This window comes from Scylla paramamosain, chromosome 22 (genome assembly GCF_035594125.1).
Source record: "Scylla paramamosain isolate STU-SP2022 chromosome 22, ASM3559412v1, whole genome shotgun sequence".
In the NCBI taxonomy this organism is placed as follows: domain Eukaryota; kingdom Metazoa; phylum Arthropoda; class Malacostraca; order Decapoda; family Portunidae; genus Scylla; species Scylla paramamosain.
The window spans coordinates 17,499,930-17,519,929 of record NC_087172.1 but is presented as its reverse complement, the minus strand read 5'-3'; the positions used below and the strand labels follow the sequence as shown (position 1 = coordinate 17,519,929).

At 46.0% G+C, this 20,000-nt stretch overlaps 1 protein-coding gene and 1 long non-coding RNA gene across 14 annotated transcripts in view; one reads left to right on the top strand and one right to left on the bottom strand.

Annotated features, from left to right (window-relative positions):
- Positions 1–20,000, top strand: part of LOC135111698 (oxidation resistance protein 1-like) — a 207,184-nt gene that overhangs the window by 34,968 nt on the left and 152,216 nt on the right. For 4 of the 13 annotated variants that reach the window (XM_064025315.1, XM_064025313.1, XM_064025312.1 and 1 more), the window contains exons 1-2: positions 14,080–14,162; positions 15,870–17,499. The exons of 2 other annotated variants lie outside the window; for them this stretch is intronic. In XM_064025315.1, coding sequence (XP_063881385.1) covers positions 16,217–17,499 — 1,283 coding nt within the window. In that variant the 5' untranslated portion in view covers positions 14,080–14,162; positions 15,870–16,216. Of the gene's footprint in view, positions 1–11,014; positions 11,065–14,079; positions 14,163–15,869; positions 17,500–20,000 lie in introns of those variants that run through there. 7 more of the 13 variants (XM_064025319.1, XM_064025314.1, XM_064025316.1 and 4 more) reach the window with 4 other exon arrangements.
- Positions 6,044–11,011, bottom strand: LOC135111702 (uncharacterized). The gene is made up of 2 exons (XR_010273880.1): positions 10,894–11,011; positions 6,044–7,975 (listed from the first exon to the last, which is right to left on the bottom strand). It is a non-coding gene; the product is annotated as an uncharacterized LOC135111702 (long non-coding RNA).

Here is a 20,000-nt window from a genome sequence, read left to right as displayed (position 1 = left end):
GTCAGAGTGAATGAGCCGAACACTCAGCTTTGATCAGCCACGATCCTGTGTAAGGAAAAGTACGAGTAGTAGAGGTGCTTCATTTATGTACTGTAAATCTGTGATCTTGAACCGAAAACTCTGCTACTACTACTACTACTACTACTACTACTACTACTACTACTACTACTACTACTACTACTACTACTACTACTACTACTACTACTACTACTACTGGAGGAATAATGTAAAGCCTGCACAATATATTACACAGAAGCGTTTCCTCCACAGGTGTGTAAGTGGAATATTACAAGATGAAACGTTTATGAGTCTCAGCAAGATGATGAAAAACGTTTCCCTGTGTGACTTGCAGGCCTGTAACTTTGAACCCTTGGAGAGAGAGAGAGAGAGAGAGAGAGAGAGAGAGAGAGAGAGAGAGAGAGAGAGAGAGAGAGAGAGAGAGAGAGAGTCTGTCTTTAATGGCATCAATCGAATTTCTGCTGTGTAAATTCACCTCATCTTCCTTCCTTCGTCTTTCTTTCTTTAAATCTACTTAGCTATCGGGTAATCTCTCTCTCTCTCTCTCTCTCTCTCTCTCTCTCTCTCTCTCTCTCTCTCTCTCTCTCTCTCTCTCTCTCTCTCTCTCTCTCTCTCTCTCTCTCTCTCTCTCTCTCTCTCTCATTAACTTACTAACTCGTTGCACAGGAGGATAATTTTACCACTTCCCTCTCTCTTCCTCTCCCTCCCTCCCTACCTCCCTCCCTACTCTCCCTGCCTGTGCCTTCCTCCTCTCCCTTGCTTCCTTTTCCTCCCTCCCTCCCTTCCTCTCGTCTCTCATTTCGCCTCCTCCTCCTCCTCCTCCTCCTCCTCCTCGGAAATAGATGGATTACTCCTTTGGTGTTTTGGCCTCTGTTCTCCCTCCTCCTCTCTTCCTCTTCCTCTTCCTCTCCCTCTCCCTCTCCCTCTCCCTCCACTTCTTTCCTCCTCTTATCTTCATTCTTTTTTTCCCTCATTCTTTCCTCCTTTGTCTTTCTCTTGTTATCTATCCTTCCGTATTTATCTTAAGTTCCGGTCTCTCTCTCTCTCTCTCTCTCTCTCTCTCTCTCTCTCTCTCTCTCTCTCTCTCTCTCTCTCTCTCTCTCTCTCTCTCTCTCTCTCTCTCTCTCTCTCTCTCGTTATCATCCTGTCGCTAATCTTCCTTTGCTTTTGACCGTGTAAGAAGGGAGAGAGAGAAAAAAAAAGAGAGGGAGAGGAAGGGAGTGATGATGATGGAGAGACAGGAGGAAGGGGGAGGGAGGGAGGGAGGGAGGCAGAGGGGGGTCAATATTAACACAGGATGGGGTTTCACCAGAATAGATGACAAAAGATAGAAGGAGACATTTTTCCTTCATCTCTCCTCCTCCTCCTCCTCCTCCTCCTCCTCCTCCTCCTCCTCCTCCTCCTCCTCAAGGCCATTGGTATCGTGGGTCCTGATGACGTCGCCAGAGAACGTGGAGGAGGAGGAGGAGGTGGAGGAGGAGGAGGAGGAGATATATATTTTGATCCTTTCTTTGCACACTTTCTTCCTTCCTTCCTCTCTTCTGTTCTTTTATCATCCTTTATTACTCTTCCATTTCCGTCCATCACCTAGTCTTCTTTCTTTCTTTTTCTCTTTTTTTCTTATTTCCCAGGTATTTATTGTTCTTTTCTTTGCAGGCATTGCTTTATTCTCTCTATTCTTTCATTTATTCCGTCCTTCATTATTTTCATTCACCTCTATTACTCTTTCGTCTTTAATAATTTTTTTTCCTTTTCCTTCTCATTTATTTCCTAAGATGCTCATTGTTTATTTCCTTATTTCCCTCATTCCCTCCTTCTCTCCTTCTTTCCTTTCTTTCATTCATTCCTTCATTCCTTCATTCATTCTTCCCTCTTTCTTTATTTATCATTTCCGTTTCTTTACTGCGTCGTTTAATCTCTCTCTCTCTCTCTCTCTCTCTCTCTCTCTCTCTCTCTCTCTCTCTCTCTCTCTCTCTCTCTCTCTCTCTCTCTCTCTCTTCACCTGTCTCTCTTTCCTTCCGCAACACAAGAAAATATTTGGCAGTGCTTAACGGCTGTCATATACAAAGATGGCTGCCTTGTGTTGACACGCAGAAGGAGGAGGAGGAGGAGGAGGAAGAGCAGGAGGAGGAGGAAGAAGATCGGACTCTCACACGTCGCGCCTTCTTCTGATGAGAATCTGAGTGGTGATCATAAGGCGTAAGAGAGAGAGAGAGAGAGAGAGAGAGAGAGAGAGAGAGAGAGAGAGAGAGAGAGAGAGAGAGAGAGAGAGAGAGAGAGAGAGAGAGTGTCCTTCGAAGTAGAATGAAAATTAAAAAAAGACAACAGTGACACAACTATCGGAGCAAGAGAGAGAGAGAGAGAGAGAGAGAGAGAGAGAGAGAGAGAGAGAGAGAGAGAGAGAGAGAGAGAGAGAGAGAGAGGAATCCAGCGTATCAAATTTTTCGTTATGATCGATTTACATAGAACATAAGAAATAAGGGAAGCTGCAAGAAGCGACCAGGCTTACACGTGGCAGTCCCTGTATGAAACACACCTACCTATTTCCATCTGCTATCCCCATCCATAAACTTGTCTAATCTTCTCTTAAAGCTCTCTAGTGTCCTAGCACTAACTACATGATTACTGAGTCCGTTCCACTCATCTACCACTCTATTTGAGAACCAATTTTTCCTATCTCCTTCCTAAACCTAAATTTTTCAAGCTTGAACCCGTTATTTCTTGTTCTACCCTGGTTGCTGATCCTAAGAATTTTGCTTACATCTCCCTTGTTATAACCCTTATACCACTTAAAGACCTCTATCAGGTCCCCTCTTAACCTACGTCTCTCTAGAGAATGTAAATTTAACCGCTTCAGCCTCGCTTCGTAAGAATACTCCTCATCCCCTGTATCCTTTTAGTCATTCTCCTCTGTACTGATTCTAATAGACCTATATCTTTCCTGTAATGTGGGGACCAGAACTGCACAGCGTAGTCTAGGTGAGGTCTGACCAGCGCCAAGTATAACTTTAATATTACCTCCGGCCTTCTACTTTTAACACTCCTAAAAATGAATCCTAGTACCCTATTTGCCTTGTTTCTGGCTTCTATGCATTGTTTCCCTAGACGGAGTTCAGAGCTAACTATAACTCCTAAATCTTTCTCGTACCCTGTACCTACCAGAGTTTGGGTGTTTAATGTGTACCTATTGTGTGGGTTTCCTCTACCTACGCTAAGCACTTTGCATTTATTGATATTAAATTGCATTTGCCATCTATCCGTCCATTCATTCATTCTATCTAAGTCTGTCTGCAAGGCGATGGCATCCGCTTCTGACCTAATTAATCTACCTATCTTTGTGTCATCCGCAAATTTACTAACATCGCTATTAATTCCACTATCCAAGTCATTGATATATATTAGAAATAATAATGGCCCTAATACTGATCCCTGTGGCACCCCACTAATGACATGACCCCACTCGGATTTCGAGCCGTTTATTAGCACTCTCTGTCGCCTGTTACCAAGCCATGACCCTATCCAACCTAACACCTTCCCATCTATCCCGTGCGCCCTAACCTTTCTCAGGAGCCTTTGATGGGGCACCTTGTCGAATGCTTTACTAAAGTCCAGATATAAGATATCATAACTATCTCCATTATCTACTGCCTCGTACACCTTACTGTAAAAACTTAACAAGTTTGTCAGGCAAGACTTCCCCTTCGTGAAGCCATGCTGTGACTGATTTATCAAGTTATGTTTGTCTAAATGTTCCCTAATGTTCCTGGCTATTATTGACTCTAACATTTTACCTACAACTGAAGTTAAGCTGACCGGTCTATAATTAGACGCTAAAGTTTTATCCCCTTTCTTAAAGATGGGTACTACATTAGCCTGCCTCCACATTTCTGGCACCTCACCCGACTCCAGTGATTTCCTAAAGACAGAAACTAACGGCTCACTAATAATCTTTTTACATTCCTTCAGTACTCTGGGATATATTTCATCAGGTCCTGGTGACTTGAACTTTTTTAGCCTATCTATCTCCTGCTCCACTATCTCCCTAGTTATGGAAATATCCGTCAGCTTCTCATACTCATCTGCTCTAAACACCTGTTCACTATCTGGCATATCCTGCATGTTTTCCTGAGTGAAGACAGTTAAAAAATAATCATTCAGAAGTTTACTAATCTCCTCCCCAGAACTAACCAGCTCCCCATCTGCTGCCTTTAATGGACCTACAGTATCCTTATTTTTCGTCCTGTATACCTGATAAAATCCCTTGGGGTCCGTCTTCGCCTGGCTGGCTACCTTTAATTCATAATTTTCCTTAGCTTTCCTCGTTAACTTCCTGACTGTTCTAACTAATTCATTATACTGTGTCCTTAAAACTTTCTCACCTGCCCTTAATCTCTTATATATACTTCTCTTACGCCCTATATAATGCTTTAACCTAGCAGTCATCCATTTAGGGTCATTTTTTTGTGATCTTATTGTTTTATACGGGATATTTGCTAATTGACCTGTATGAACTTTATCTACGAAATATTTATACAATTCATCTACATTTACTTCACCTAAACCCCTCATCTCGTTCCCTACCATCCTCTCCCCTCCCTCATCAACTCGCCTCGACCTTACCTCTCTCATTTCAGCATGACCTGACATTCCAACATACTCACGCCTATCTCCCCCTTCCTCTTTCCTCCTCCCTTCTGGAGCCTCACCTCACCTCCCTCATCCTGCCTTATCTCTCTGAACTCCGTCCCTGACCTGACCTCACCCTGCATCCCTTGCCAGTCCACTCCTTGGAGGTACCTTTTTAATTCCTCAAAATCTGCTCTCCTAAAGTCAGGTATTTTACTAGTGTTTTTATTTCTAACAGTTTCTTCCCATTCTAGCTTGTACCTAATTTCCCTATGGTCACTGTTACCTAGCTGTCCTCCAACCTCTACCTGCGTGACTGCTTCCTCCCTGATTTAATTCCTTCGCCTCATAAAGAAAAGGAAAAAAGGAAGAGAGAGAGAGAGAGAGAGAGAGAGAGAGAGAGAGAGAGAGAGAGAGAGAGAGAGAGAGAGAGAGAGAGAGAGAAAAAAAAGCGGCCGACACTGCTTTCTTCCTTTGTTCCGACTGAGGAGGGCACGGTACAGGAATGCTCTCTCTCTCTCTCTCTCTCTCTCTCTCTCTCTCTCTCTCTCTCTCTCTCTCTCTCTCTCTCTGCGGCTATACTGTTTGTCCCTTCTTTTCATCTTTCGCTTTTCATCTTATCTTTCTGCAATCTTTCCTTTCATCTCAGCCTATTCTCTCTTCTTTCCTATTATCTCTTCTCTTCCTCTCTCCCTCTCTTTTCTCTGTTTTACTCTGCTTCTCTTTCTCCTCTTTCGTGTCTACCCTCTCTCTTTTCCTTCCTATTTCCTTCTCCTTTTTTCCGCTTTCTTCCTTTCTTTTCCGTCTTAGTTATCTGTCTCTTCTTCTCCCTCCTCCTCCTCCTCCTCCTCCTCCTCCTCCTCCTCCCTTACCTGGGCAGTAATCAACTCCTCCCGGTGTCTTCTTGATTGGGCTTCTCCTCTTCCTCTTCCTCCTCCTCCTTTCCTTCTTTCTTTTATCTCTTTCGTCCTTTCCTTTCTTCTATGCTACTTCTCTTTCCTGTTCTTCCCTTTTTTCATCCTTTCGCTCTCTTAATCCTTTACTCCTCCTTCTCCTCCTCCTCCTTCTGTCACTCATGTAAAGGAAGAAGAGGCGACCTTAGCAAGACACGAGACGAAGGAGGAAGAGAGGAGGAAGAGAGAGAGAGGAAGGAGAGTGATCGACAGGCGAAGGGAAGAGGTATGGTACGTTATGAGGGAGAGGGAGAGGGGGAGGGAGAGTGAGGGAGAGAAGGAGAGGGAGAGACCTGCAGGGAAGGGAATTACAACGAGGAAACTGCTGGTGAGGGAAAGATAATGGTGAACGAGGAGGAGGAGTAGGAGAAGGATAAGGAAGAGGAGGAGGAAGAGGAGGAGGAGGAAGAAGACGTAGAACAATATATATATTTTCGTTTCGTGTACTTTCTCTCTCTCTCTCTCTCTCTCTCTCTCTCTCTCTCTCTCTCTCTCTCTCTCTCTCTCTCTCTCTCTCTCTCTCTCTCTCAGGGACAATTTGAAAACTTTCTCCTCTTCCTTTTTTGTCGTTTACTCAATTTTCTCCGTCTGTCCGTCTGTCTGTCTGTCTGTCCGTTTGTCTATCTGTCTATCTCTTTGTCTGTCTGTCTGTCCGTTTGTCTATCTGTCTATCACTTTGTCTGTCTGTCTGTCTGTCTGTCTGTCTGTCTGTCTGTCTGTCTGTCTGTCTGTCTGTCTGTCTGTCTGTGTTCCTGTCTCTCAATCGGTATGTGCGTATGTGGGAGTGGTGTCTGTTTAAGGCCGACTCTCTCTCTCTCTCTCTCTCTCTCTCTCTCTCTCTCTCTCTCTCTCTCTCTCTCTCTCTCTCTCTCTCTGAAAAGTTTCTCACAAATAGCAATTCCTTGTAAAATGTGTGTGTGTGTGTGTGTGTGTGTGTGTGTGTGTGTGTGTGTGTGTGTGTGTGTGTGTGTGTGTGTGTGTGTGTGTGTGTGTGTGTGTCCAAAGCCAGCAGGAAAATCAGGAAGCCAGCCTTGTGCCTCAAAGAGTGTGGTGGTATTGTCGCAAATTGGCTCACGTGAAGTTTGTCCGGACGATTTACTGAGAGAGAGAGAGAGAGAGAGAGAGAGAGAGAGAGAGAGAGAGAGAGAGAGAGAGAGAGAGAGAGAGAGAGAGAGTTAAGAGCAGTTAATCAATGAGTCTATCAACCATTTCTGCGTCTCAACTAAGTCAGTCAGTCTTTTGTTTTCAGGCAGTCATTTTATTGTCTTTGTTAATTCAGACTATTTTTTTTCTTTACTACTCGTTAGTCTGTCGGCCAGATACTTTTCCTCATTCATTTAGTGAGTAATTTGTCTCTTTTAAGTCAGTCAGTAAGTTTTTTTTGTCTGCTAAATCAGCCGGTATTTTTTTCTATGAAGTTAGTAATTTTTTTTTTCATTTAAGTCAGTATTTTTTTGTCTATCAAGTCAGTATTTTTTTGTCTACCAAGTCAGTATTTTTTTTGTCTACCAAGTCATTATTTTTTTGTCTACCAAGTCAGTATTATTGTCTATCAAGTCAGTATTTTTTTGTCTACCAAGTCAGTATTTTTGTCTACCAAGTCTGTATTTTTAGTCTTTACCAAGTCTGTATTTTTTTTATCTCTACCAAGTCAGTTTTTTTTTTTCTGCTAAGTCAGTCAGGAATTATATTTTGTCTCTGCTCAATCAGTCAATCATATTTTCTCTCCACAAAGCTTCACTCTCCTGTACATCCTTTAGATCATATACCATAGCTTATCGCAAACATCCCGTACATAAAACAGAAGGGCTGTAGCTGCTGAGTCTTCCTTTGTATTCCTTTGTGTCTCAGCTTCACTCATCTGTGCATCATTTAGCTTATAACAGGCCCAAGTAATACAGAAGAGCTGCTGGTGTATGTCGTCGTTTGTATTCTTTTGTTTTTTGTGTTTCTATTTCAGCTTCACTCGTATACATTATTTAGGTTAGATACAAGAACTTATAACTTAAAATATATAGAAAAGCTACTGATGTTGGGTGTCCCGTTGCTCTTCCTTTATGTTCCTTTGGTCTTCCCTTCCTTTCCTCTTTGCCTGTACTTAAGCTTCACTCTCTCTTACATTCCTTACTGTAGGTTTCATATCAGCGTAACACAAACACTCCCAACAAATATAGAAGAGCTGGTGCTGGGTCTTCCGCTGCTCTTCCTTTGTGTTCCATCGCGTCCCTGCACTTAATCCACCGTGGGTCCTAAGTGGAGGAGGTTTCAAGGGTGGAATAATCTCCACAGAACACTCGCTGACTTGTCCAAAATTACGGTCATCATGGACTTAGCGGAGGAGAAAATACACCTCTCTCTCTCTCTCTCTCTCTCTCTCTCTCTCTCTCTCTCTCTCTCTCTCTCTCTCTCTCTCTCTCTCTCTCTCTCTCTCTCTCTCTCTCTCTGAAATTGTTAAAAGTATGCTTCGTTACATGGGTGAATATTGATTTGGTATGGTATCCTGTACTGCAATGTAAACTGGAATTATTTTGGTCAATAAAACTCTCTCTCTCTCTCTCTCTCTCTCTCTCTCTCTCTCTCTCTCTCTCTCTCTCTCTCTCTCTCTCTCTCTCTCTCTGGCGCCGTCAAAACCCTCTCTCCTCCCTCCTTCCTCCCCGTTCTCCTCCCCACCTTCCCCATCCTTCCTCTCTCCTCTGCCCCCTCCCCTCTCCTCTCTCCCACATACCAATATATTTCGCTTGTGCCAAAATTTTCTTTTTCATCATCCTCCAACATACTTCATTCTCACTCACCAAATATCCACCTCACAAAAATCCACATTACTCCACTCTTCCACACTTCCACATAGAGCTGTAGGGGCTTCAAACATCCACCTACGTAATTCCACTTGCTTCCACCCGGCGTAGTTGAAAGTGGAAGAGGTCGGTTGGTGGACTCTAGAAGCTTATAGATCCACCTTCAGAATTCCACCTTCGCCTCTTCCTCTCCTTTTTTTCATCTCACGAAGAGGAATGGAGAGGCGAAGGGAGAGGTGGAGGGTGGAGGGAGAGTGGAGTAACGGAGGGAGGTTTTTCCAGGACCGTGTGTTGCAATAGGATGGCTTTGGAAGGTCGAGTGAGAGGAGGAGGAGGAGGAAGAGGAGGAGGAGGAGGAGGAGGAGGAGGAGGAGGAGGAGGAGGAGGAGGAGGAGGAGGAGGTGGAGGTGTTGCAAGATGGGCCCGGACGCCGCCTCGAAGTTCCCTTCTCTCACCATCACTGCCGCCTGACTTTCACTGTTCTTCTTCTCTCTCTCTCTCTCTCTCTCTCTCTCTCTCTCTCTCTCTCTCTCTCTCTCTCTCTCTCTCTCTCTCTCTCTCTCTCACACACACACACACACACACACACACACACACACACACACACACACACACACACACACACACACACACACACACACACACACACACACACACACACACACACACACTTCCATTCAAGTAAGCAAAGTAGGAAAGAAACAGCCAAGCAAAGGCACGCCAAACAACAACAACAACAACAACAACAACAACAACAACAACAACAATAACAACAACAACAACAACAACAACAACAACGACTACTACCTACTACTACTACTACTACTACTACTACTACTACTACTACTACTACTACTACTACTACTACTACTACTACTACTACCATTCCTACTAGTACCACCACCACCATCTCCACCAATTTGGCATGATGTTAGGAGCATAATAAACAAAACAACAACAACAACAACAACAACAACAACAACAACAAAGTAGTATGCCTGCGGTCCGTTCGTTCCTGTGAGTTTATGTGTGAATGTTCCATAAAAATTTGTGTGTTTTCGTACCGTTTCAAGCTGTCTCTTACCCATTGTTTACGTTCAGGTTCTCCCGGCATCGCTCAGTTACAGGTGGAGTCGTGTCGTTAAGTTTCGCTCACCGTTCCAGCGGCGTCGGCTACTTTTATAAGTTTAGCGTTCCTGAGCGAGCGAGTTTGGTTGGTAATGAAAGTATAAAGTGTTTCTATCTACTACAGTCATTTCATTTCGTGAGGTGAGCGTTTGATTCTGATACCCTTGCTGTGTGTTTGCTGTTCAATTAAATGCTGTTTTATTTACGTGTGTGTGTGTGTGTGTGTGTGTGTGTGTGTGTGTGTGTGTGTGTGTGTGTGTGTGTGTGCGCGATCCATGGAGGTTATTCCCCACCCCTTCGTAACCCACCCCCTTCAGGCACACGCCGACAGGACACACCTGCCCCACGACCCTCGACCTCCTTCTCCTGAACTCGTATTTTTCTTTCCACCAATTTTTATCCTTCTCCTCCTCCTCTTCCTCTTCCTCTCCCTCTTGCTCCTCGTCTTATCCCTCGCCTTGCTGAGCTGTCCTGTTGTCCTTGTGTTGTGACTTTCTTCCTCAGTCTTAGAATTGTGTTAATAGGACCAAGGAGGCGAAGTTTAGCATAAATTATCGTTCTGCTTCCTTAACAACAGCAACAACAATACCTACTACTACTACTACTACTAGTGCTGCTGCTGCTGCTACTGGTGTTGGTGTTACGGTGTTGGTGATGCTGTTACCGTTACCACAGCCTTTATTCATATCACTTTAACATTCCACTGATAAATCTGCTAGAGAAATTTCACAGACTCCATATCCTTGTATAAACTGGTGCATAATATTATGGTCTTCTCTTACACGGAGACCAAACTTTCACTCGTACCTCCTCTCGTATTTTCGTGGCCTTTGTCAGAGGGTGTTTTTGGCGCCCACTCCATTATTCTATCGTAATATTTACTTGTCACTTTTCTTGTTAGTATTTTTTTTTATTCTTTCTCTCTCATAGTTTTGAAGATTTCATGGTCTCGTTACATTTCTTTTTTTTTCTTCTTTTTTCCTCCCGTCTCCCGCGGCTCTTATACAAGGTTTTTGTGAATATTCGTTGCGTCTTATGATTGTAATATCAGTCTCTTGGGAGTTGTCGTAAGCATATTCTTCACGTAGCGTACTTTTCCATGTCCCTGGAGCACACACACACACACACACACACACACACACACACACACACACACACACACACACACACACACACACACACACACACACACACACACACACACACACACACACACACACACACACTTACACCACCATCACGCCACCATAAAAACACCACAAACTTCTCCGCAATAACCACACATCGCCATTACATTCCCACTCCACTTCCACTCTATTCCACTCCATCTCCACTCCCGTCCCTCCTGCCTGACCTCTACACGTCCCCCTGACCTTCCACACCCGCGTCCGTCCTCCGTTGCCGCCTCCACAGCCGGTCCCGGGAAGTGAGGGGGCAGGAAGGGAGGGGTTCCGCAGGGTTAGACCGCACCTCCTCTTCACTCCTCAGTTAGCGCAGCACTAGAGTGGGTGACGAGTCGCTTCTCCGCGCAGTCTCACAGTCTTGTATACAACGCATGAGTTCCCGTTCGCAAGATTATACGCGCATGTGTATGGTTGTCTGCGTGTGTTTGTGTGTGCATTTATGTATGTAGCTGGTGTATATTCACGTAAGAAAGGTATACATATTTAGATTTTGGTCTGTACCTGAAAGTACGGTGGAAAAAATAAATAAATAAATAAACAGGTTTCCTTTGTTGTTTTCCGAGTGTGTGGTATTTAAACCATAGCAATGAAAAAGTGCCTGGAAATTGGAGAAAGAGAACAGAGCATCAGAAATTAAGGGAAGATGGGAGAGGAGATGGAAGCCTCTGTTAACGCACCGTCAATGCAACCCGAGCTTCCGTGTGGCGCGACTCAATGGTGTGCAAGGCAGCCTCCGGAACAGCTGATGTCTGGGATGACAGGCGCCGTGTGCTCCCAAGTGTCGCGCGTCACAGAACCAGACGTGCAAGTGTTACGCCGAGACAGAGACAAAGTGGAAATGCAGATGTTTGCTTCATCTTGTCACCAGAATTGTGCCGTTGTTGTCTATTTGTCGTTCTTGTCGCGTGTGTTTTGACGGATTCTTATGCCACTTAGTGTGTGTGTGTGTGTGTGTGTGTGTGTGTGTGTGTGTGTGTGTGTGTGTGTGTGTGTGTGTGGACTCGATCACATGCCCTTCACCCGGGAAAGATAAATGATAAAAGCGTAAAAAAATTCCTTGAAAACACTCGTATTATTAATCGTTAGAGACAAATGAGTGATAATGTGTGTGTGTGTGTGTGTGTGTGTGTGTGTGTGTGTGTGTGTGTGTGTGTGTGTGTGTGTGTGTGTGTGTGTGTGTGTGTGAAAAATGAGGCGAATTAAGAGTAAGACGAGTATTAGGGTCAAGGGAAAGAAAGGATTCAGAGCAGAGAGTGAGGAAGGGGTTTGTAAATCTCCTCATTGACTGTCTATACTCAGTCGTCGTGGTTTTGCTTGGGGACGCTCAGCTGAGGTGGTGCTGAGCTGGCTTATCACTCCCCGCCAGACATGATAACAAACACAGTGGTTATCTGTTGTAGATCATGAACTGCGTATCAGAAAACGTGCACATAGACAGGTAGTTAGATAGATAGATAGATAGATGCTTTGGTAGACAGGTAGATAGAAAGATAAACAGATGGATAGGTAAATACGTAGGTAGATACATAATTTATTCAACGCAAAGCTATTACAAAATATACGAGTACATACATAATAAATAAGTATTATCACAATCACAGTAGAAAAGCTTAAATCACTATGATATGAATGGGACTGTGATTCATTAGAATTTCATTAAAGCATCAAAATCAATTAAGGATAACAACACACACACACACACACACACACACACACACACACACACACACACACACACACACACACACACACACACACACACACACACACACACACACAAGTCACAGTCGCGCCAGAAATGGTTCACTATCCACATCCCGGTGAGAGCTGCATCAAATGGATTGCCTCTGTCGGGACACAACTCGTACCCTCCACGATAACAGATGGCCCCTTCCCACTACCCCTCACTCCTCTCCACACCCACATCACTGTATCCACCCACTATTCCACCCTCCCTGGTTCCTCTTCCTTTTCACCTATTTTTTTTCCTTCTCTTTCTATAGTTTTCCATACACCTCGTCTCCCTCTTCGTTTCCCTCCACACCCACGTCACTGTATCCACCCACTATCCACCCACCTCCCCCTGTTTTCACCCTTCCTAGTTCCTCTTCCTTTTCACCTATTTTTTTTCCTTCTCTTTCTACAGTTTTTCATACACATTGTCTCCCTCTCTCTTCGTTTCTCTCCACACCCACGTCACTGTATCCACTCACCTCCACCAACTATCCACCTCCTCTTCCTTTTCGCGCATTTTTCTTTCTCGTTCCATATATTTCCATGCACATCGTCTCTTCGTTGCTCTCTATACCCACGTCATTGTATCCGCCCACCTCCTCCCACTATCCACTCCCGATCACCCCCTTCCTCATCCCTCCTCCCACTCACCTCGAATTCTTTTCACCAATCTTCTCCTTCCTTTGTTTCCATACGTATCACTTCGTCCATTTCCTCCCTCCCTCTCTATACTCTTCTTTTCGTCCCCTTCTCAGCTATCTTTTCGTGATTCCTCCCTTCAGTCGCCTCTCCTTCCGTATAATATCCCTACTTATGATTTCCAGGGAGTTCATGTTCCAGCTTCGTGCAAATCAAGATCCCTCCCAGTCAATCCCATCTGATTATCGGTTGGGCGTCCCTACAAAATCTTAAGCTCTGTAATATTATGGTACGGGCAGGTTCCCCCCACCCCTCTCTCTCTTTCTCTCTTCCTCTCTCCCTCCCTCGCCTCCTCCTCGGGTTCTGGCAGTCTTGTATCATCCCCATGTAATCAGAGGGCCGGGATTGGCTGCCCGACACAAGTTAGTCTGTTCCTGCCACAAAGGGTGAATGCAGAATTATGAGATGATCCCTGTTATAACCCAGCCATCCTTTATACTTACCATTTGTGTTTGAGCCTTTGAACCACTCTCTCTCTCTCTCTCTCTCTCTCTCTCTCTCTCTCTCTCTCTCTCTCTCTCTCTCTCTCTCTCTCTCTCTCTCTCTCTCTGACTACAAAATGGAGGAAAAAAACAGACAAGTTGTTTCTACTTTGACCTTCGATATGTTTATCTTGTATCTCTTGGAGAGGCACCAAGGGCAGCCTTTTATCAGCGTTGTTTTCTGGCGGAGGCTAAGATGAGAGAGAGAGAGAGAGAGAGAGAGAGAGAGAGAGAGAGAGAGAGAGAGAGAGAGAGAGAGAATATGATTGATGTTTCTGGCTCGCAAAAATGAAATTCATATGGCGCTGGAGAGAGAGAGAGAGAGAGAGAGAGAGAGAGAGAGAGAGAGAGAGAGAGAGAGAGAGAGAGAGAGAGAGAGAGAGAGAGAGAGAGACAGCACTTTCCTCTTTTATCTTATCTTTCTTATACACGTGAAGTGATTGTGATTGTGGTGATGGTGATGGTGGTGCGATCTCACGTCAGTATCTGTGTGTCTGTGTCCCTGTTCCAACAAATGCAATGCCTGAAGCGTACGTGATGATGGTAAAGTGTGGAATACAATGATTGTGGTGATAGTGAAATGCTGATGGTGATGTGATGAGTAGAATGCTTCATTATGTTTTATGATAGAGATGACCAGGCACGCAGAATATGAATGATAAAAAGAATATGGTGAGAAATGATGGTAAAAATGGTGAGATAGTATTGGTGGTGCTTGGCTAGAGTGTGTTATGAGTGTTTGTTATGATGAAATGAGTTTACTGTAAAAATCGTGGTAGTGATGATAATGATGATAGGTAATGATCGAGTGTTATACGGAAACAATGATGATGATGATGATGGTGTGGCTAGTTATGGCGAGAGTGAGAAGAGGGTGTCTAGAAAATGAAAATGGATGAAGGAGAGAAAGAGACACGCGGCTTTAATGGAACGGAGAAATGGAGGGAAGCGAAAGGGAGGAGACAGTGAAAGAGAAAAATAAGGCAGAGGAATTGCGTGCAGTGAAGATAAAAGTTATAATAAGAGAGAACAAAGGAAAGTGTGTTGTATAATTATTAGATCTTAAAAAAAGTGTTATCATTCCCAAGCAGTGTGTGTGTGTGTGTGTGTGTGTGTGTGTGTGTGTGTGTGTAAGTGACAGTGAGTGAGTGAGTGAGTGTGAGTGAGTTATGCCGTTAATATATTCAGTTAATCAGTCTGCCAGTCAGTCAACGGAACAATTTGTACGCGAGTGATGAAGTGTTGTGTTGTGTGTGTGTGTGTGTGTGTGTGTGTGTGTGTGTGTGTGTGTGTGTGTGTGTGTGTGTGTGTGTGTGTGTGTGTGTGTGTGTGCCTAACTAGACCATTTCGCCATCGTATATATATATATATATATATATATATATATATATATATATATATATATATATATATATATATATATATATATATATATTCAAGCATACAGATGTATACAATATCCGCCAAGGAGGTTATTTCAACACTACCACCACCACCACCAATAACAACACTACCACCTTCACCGCCACCACCACCACCACCACTGCCACTCAACACCCACTACTTTTTAACCCTCATTATCATTATCAACCACTATCACCATTCCCCTTTACCTTCACCACCATACCCTCTACCACTATACATACAACCTTCACAACATGCAAGTTCTACTACTAATTATTATCACTATCACTATTACCTTGATCCCCCATACCACCACCACCACCACCACCACCACCACCACCACCACCACGGTGAACGCCAGAACAGAAAAAGAGGTTGATCAACTTTCGCAAGACCAGTTTAATGGAGGGGGAGGAGGCGGGGAGAGAGAGAGAGAGAGAGAGAGAGAGAGAGAGAGAGAGAGAGAGAGAGAGAGAGAGAGAGAGAGAGGGCAGAAGAGTGGGGGGTGGGGAGATGGTAGTGACGGAAAGGAGAGGTCACCTTGGCTCCTCCCTTGTTTTTGAATGTAGCTTTCTCATCTGTGTGGTTATAGGTGTGTGTGTGTGTGTGCTAAGGCCTTGTGACGGGCGTGCCCGAGGGAGTGACAGTAGTTTTATAATGGTGTTGCCCTATTGCTACACACACACACACACACACACACACACACACACACACACACACACACACACACACACACACACACACACACACACACACACACACACACACACACACACACACACACACACACACACACACACAGTGGCATTCCTTTGTGTCCGTAACTAATATTGTTTTGTCTCGTAGATCTGTGTTCGAGGAAATTTTAATCACGAGGACCGCCGTGCCGATGGAAAAGTTTGTGTAGCGACGCTGAAAGTTTGTGTCGGAGTGAAATGGTGAGTGGCGCCGCCGAGCCCGCCAGGCTGGTGTGTGTGGCGTGACCTTTAGGAAACAGCAGCCCGGGCTGCTCACTTGTGCGGCGGAACTGTGCTACAGGCATGCTGAGGGTAGAGGCCAGCTGAGGCAGGTTGTGCGCGCCGTGCCCACCCGCTCTCGCTTTGCCACCCGCGCCTGCGTGTACACACACACACACACACACACACACACACACACACACACACACACACACACACACACACACACAGGAGATCATGGGAAGCAAGCTGGAGGACTCGTGGGAGGATGGTGAGGTCGTGCACCCACCGCCATTGGTGGTGGTGCTGGGGGCGGAGGAAGGGCCTTACTGGTGTCAGGGAACGCCGCCCCAGGTGAACGTCACCGTGTGGGGCACTCCCAGCGGGCCTTCCACTGCCTCCTGCACTACGAACTCTCGCTCCCCATCACTCAATTCCTTCTGCTCTGACGTGTCTTGGGGCGATGGCGGCAACGACCTTGCCTCGCTCTTCAAGCCTCGCGTGAATCGGTCTCGTCACGCTTCCACCGAGCTGCTGTCATGCAACCGAGGCTTGATGGCGGCGGCCCCGGAACGGCTGTGTGCCTCCCACGATCATCTGGACACCTGCAAGGGGAAAGGGCGGCATCGCTCCCGCCAAGACAAGGCCGAGATGGGCTCAAGGGAGCGGTCGTCCTCCAATGTGGAGAATGGCCGCCGGGACACCACTCCAGACTCCAAGGTCAAGAGATTTTTGTCAAAGATGCGGTCGTACTCCCACCATGACCTGCTGCACGGGCGGGGACGCAGTGCTTCCTGCACCGACGCGGTGAAGGCAGAGGAATCACTCGCGCCGGAGCCGGAAGAGGTGCCTGAAGTGCCTGCGACGGCTATAAACGCCCGCCTGGTGGGACGTTTCCGCAAAAATGGCCCGGACTTAAAGAAGAGACGGTGGAGCGCCTGGGAGGACCGGATGCTGCGGCTGTGGGGATCCAAAACTCACGGGGATGAAGGGCATGTGGAATCCAGGACTGATCCAGAGCCCGCCGACCCTGCCCCCGCCCCGCCCCCCACCCCCGCCACCCTTGATACCCCATCCCTTGGCCAGGCACACCCAGGCAAGCCCCGCCTGGCCCGCACGCGCTCCAATTCGGAGTCTGCCATCATCATACACGAGAAGAAGCGTAAAAGGGGATTTCATCCGAGGGATTCACGTCTGATGGACATCCTGCTCGACTTTCACCACCGCAAGAAGCGCGGCAGTCTGCCCTCGCTCGTGGCCAACAAACAACACCCCCCCAGCGCCGAGCCCCTGCAGAAGGAGGATCAGCTCGTGACAAGGAATGGCCGTGCCCTTTCATGCCACAACCTCACGGATTTCGCTGTGGAGGATTACTTCGGGGAGAACACTCAAGGGGGTCTCTCTGAGGATGAGCTGGATGGTGACCGGCCTCGCCACGCCCTGCACCCACTGGACGCCCACGGACATTCCCGCCACAGCCGCTCGCGCTTCTCCATAGACAACTTTTTGAACGTCCTGAGGTGAGTGCCCTGCCCGGCTCGGCCACAGCGCCGCGCCGGCTTCCAGGAGGGGAAGGGAGTGGGATGGTTGGGGAGGGGGATAGGAAGATGGAAGAAGGACCCTGTAAGTTCGGTAGGCAAGACATTTCCATCCTGGTAGGTGTGAGTGGCAGGCCTGATTGGGACGGTGAGTGGCAAACATGCTGTTGGGGGGAGGGGATGGCGGAGAGGATGTTGATGTCATGGTGTTCTTTTCTCTTTAGATCGTAATGAAATGAAGCTTCGAGAACGTAAGGCTTTCCTTAGTCTGGTGCTTGCAGAGTTGTGTCTCTTGCACGTTATTTTCTTTTAAGGAGAAGAGATAAACGACGATCAGAGAAGAGTTAGGAGGAAGGATTACCTCCAAGTGTGTGGCTTCTGCCCCATCTTGGCCTTCCTGAAGATAGAAAGTCGTCTTAATACTTTTAATTGGACAGCATTTTGGATGCAGCCTCGAGGCAACCGTCCATGTATCACACACTGCGGGTAGAACCTCACCAGTCAGGAGACTCCAAGTTTTGATTAACCGATCACACACACACACACACACACACACACACACACACACACACACACACACACACACACACACACACACACACACACACACACACACACACACACACACACACACACACACACACACACACACACACACACACACACACACACACACACACTTAACAACCTGCGTGCCTTTTCTAATGCATTTTTTTTTCTGCCTGCATCTCTCTCTCTCTCTCTCTCTCTCTCTCTCTCTCTCTCTCTCTCTCTCTCTCTCTCTCTCTCTCTCTCTCTCTCTCTCTCTCTCTCTCTCTCTCTCTCTCTCTCTCTCTCTGCAGTAGTGGTGTTCTCCATGGAGCGTAAAGAGGGCATCCCACATTCCATTCTTGGGCGTCTGAGATTGATTCACAAAACAAGTCACAAACCTTCGCAATCACACGTTACATTGCCCTCAAAGAATGGCGAGTGGTGAGCCCCGTGTGTGTGTGTGTGTGTGTGTGTGTGTGTGTGTGTGTTGGGGGGGTGACTTTAATTTACCTTCGTATCTAATTCCTTTGTTTTTTTACCGTCTGTTCTCGTTCTTTTTTTTTATGATTTTTGTTAACCTGGTGATTCTTTTTTATTTGGATGGGTTGCGTGTTCATAGTTTGTGGGCCTTGGCTGGTGTTTGATAAGGAGGAAGAGAAACGCAATACTGAATAAGGGGCTGATTGAAGCTTAGTAAAAGAAATTATGCTTAACAGTGATTGACGATGTTAGGGGCTACTAACGATGGGTGAATGCGGAGGTGTAGACGAGAATGCTGAGAGAGGCTGGATGAGTGAAGGACTGATGATGTTAGAGTTAGAGACTTAATAATGCTTGATGGGTGGGTTAGAAATGATTGGTAAGGGGCTGAGGGATGGCGAATGAAGGCTAAGGGATGCTGGGTGAGGGGCTAACATGAGGGCTGTGAGGGATGCTGGGTAAGGGGCTGACGGGTGCTTGGTAAGGGCCTGATTGATGATCGTGGCTTATTGCTTCTTGAAGTGAGCTGGAAAATGCAGGTGTGCTGTTGACTGCACGAGAAGGGGTTATAATTACTTGCTGTGGCCTAATTACTCGCTGTGGGATGGTAACTACTCGCTGTGGGGTGATAACTACTCTCTGTTGGGTGGTAACTATTCGCTGTGGGGTGATAACTACTCGCTGTGGGGTGGTAACTACTCGTCGTGGGGTGGTAACTACTCGTCGTGACGTAATCAATGCCTGGCGGGCGAGTATTTGCTCCCCAGCGTGGCTCTAATTAAGTTTGGAAGTTGGCCAGGTGTAAATCTTGACTGAGATGCTTTGCTATATTATGAGGCTTTGTTTTATATTGGACGGCGACCTGCACCACACACACACACACACACACACACACACACACACACACACACACACACACACACACACACACACACACACACACACACACACACACACACACACACACACACACACACACACACACACACACACACACACACACACACATTCTTCTCGTCCTTTTTAATTAGAGCAACTTTCCTTTTTCCTCGTCCACCCTTTCATGTCTTGTTTACCGCGAGATTTCCTATTCTTCCCTCCTCTTTTATACGCTCTTTTAAACCGCCTTTCTCTCTCTCTCTCTCTCTCTCTCTCTCTCTCTCTCTCTCTCTCTCTCTCTCTCTCTCTCTCTCTCTCTCTCTCTCTCTCTCTCTCTCTCTCTCTCTCTCTCTCTCTCTCTCTGTCCATCCTACTATTCTACTTTCTCATTCCTCTCTCACCTCTTTCATCATTTTCTCCACCTCTTGTTCTGTCTCATCTGTCTCTTCTGTTCTTTATTCATCCTTTCTCTATTTCTCTCCCTGCTTCGTTTACCCATGTGATGACCTAGTTTTGCGTTTTCTTTCTCCTCTGCTGCTTCCGTTTTCTCTTTTTACTCTGTTCTTCTTGCAGGCTTTGTCTATTCTGCGTTT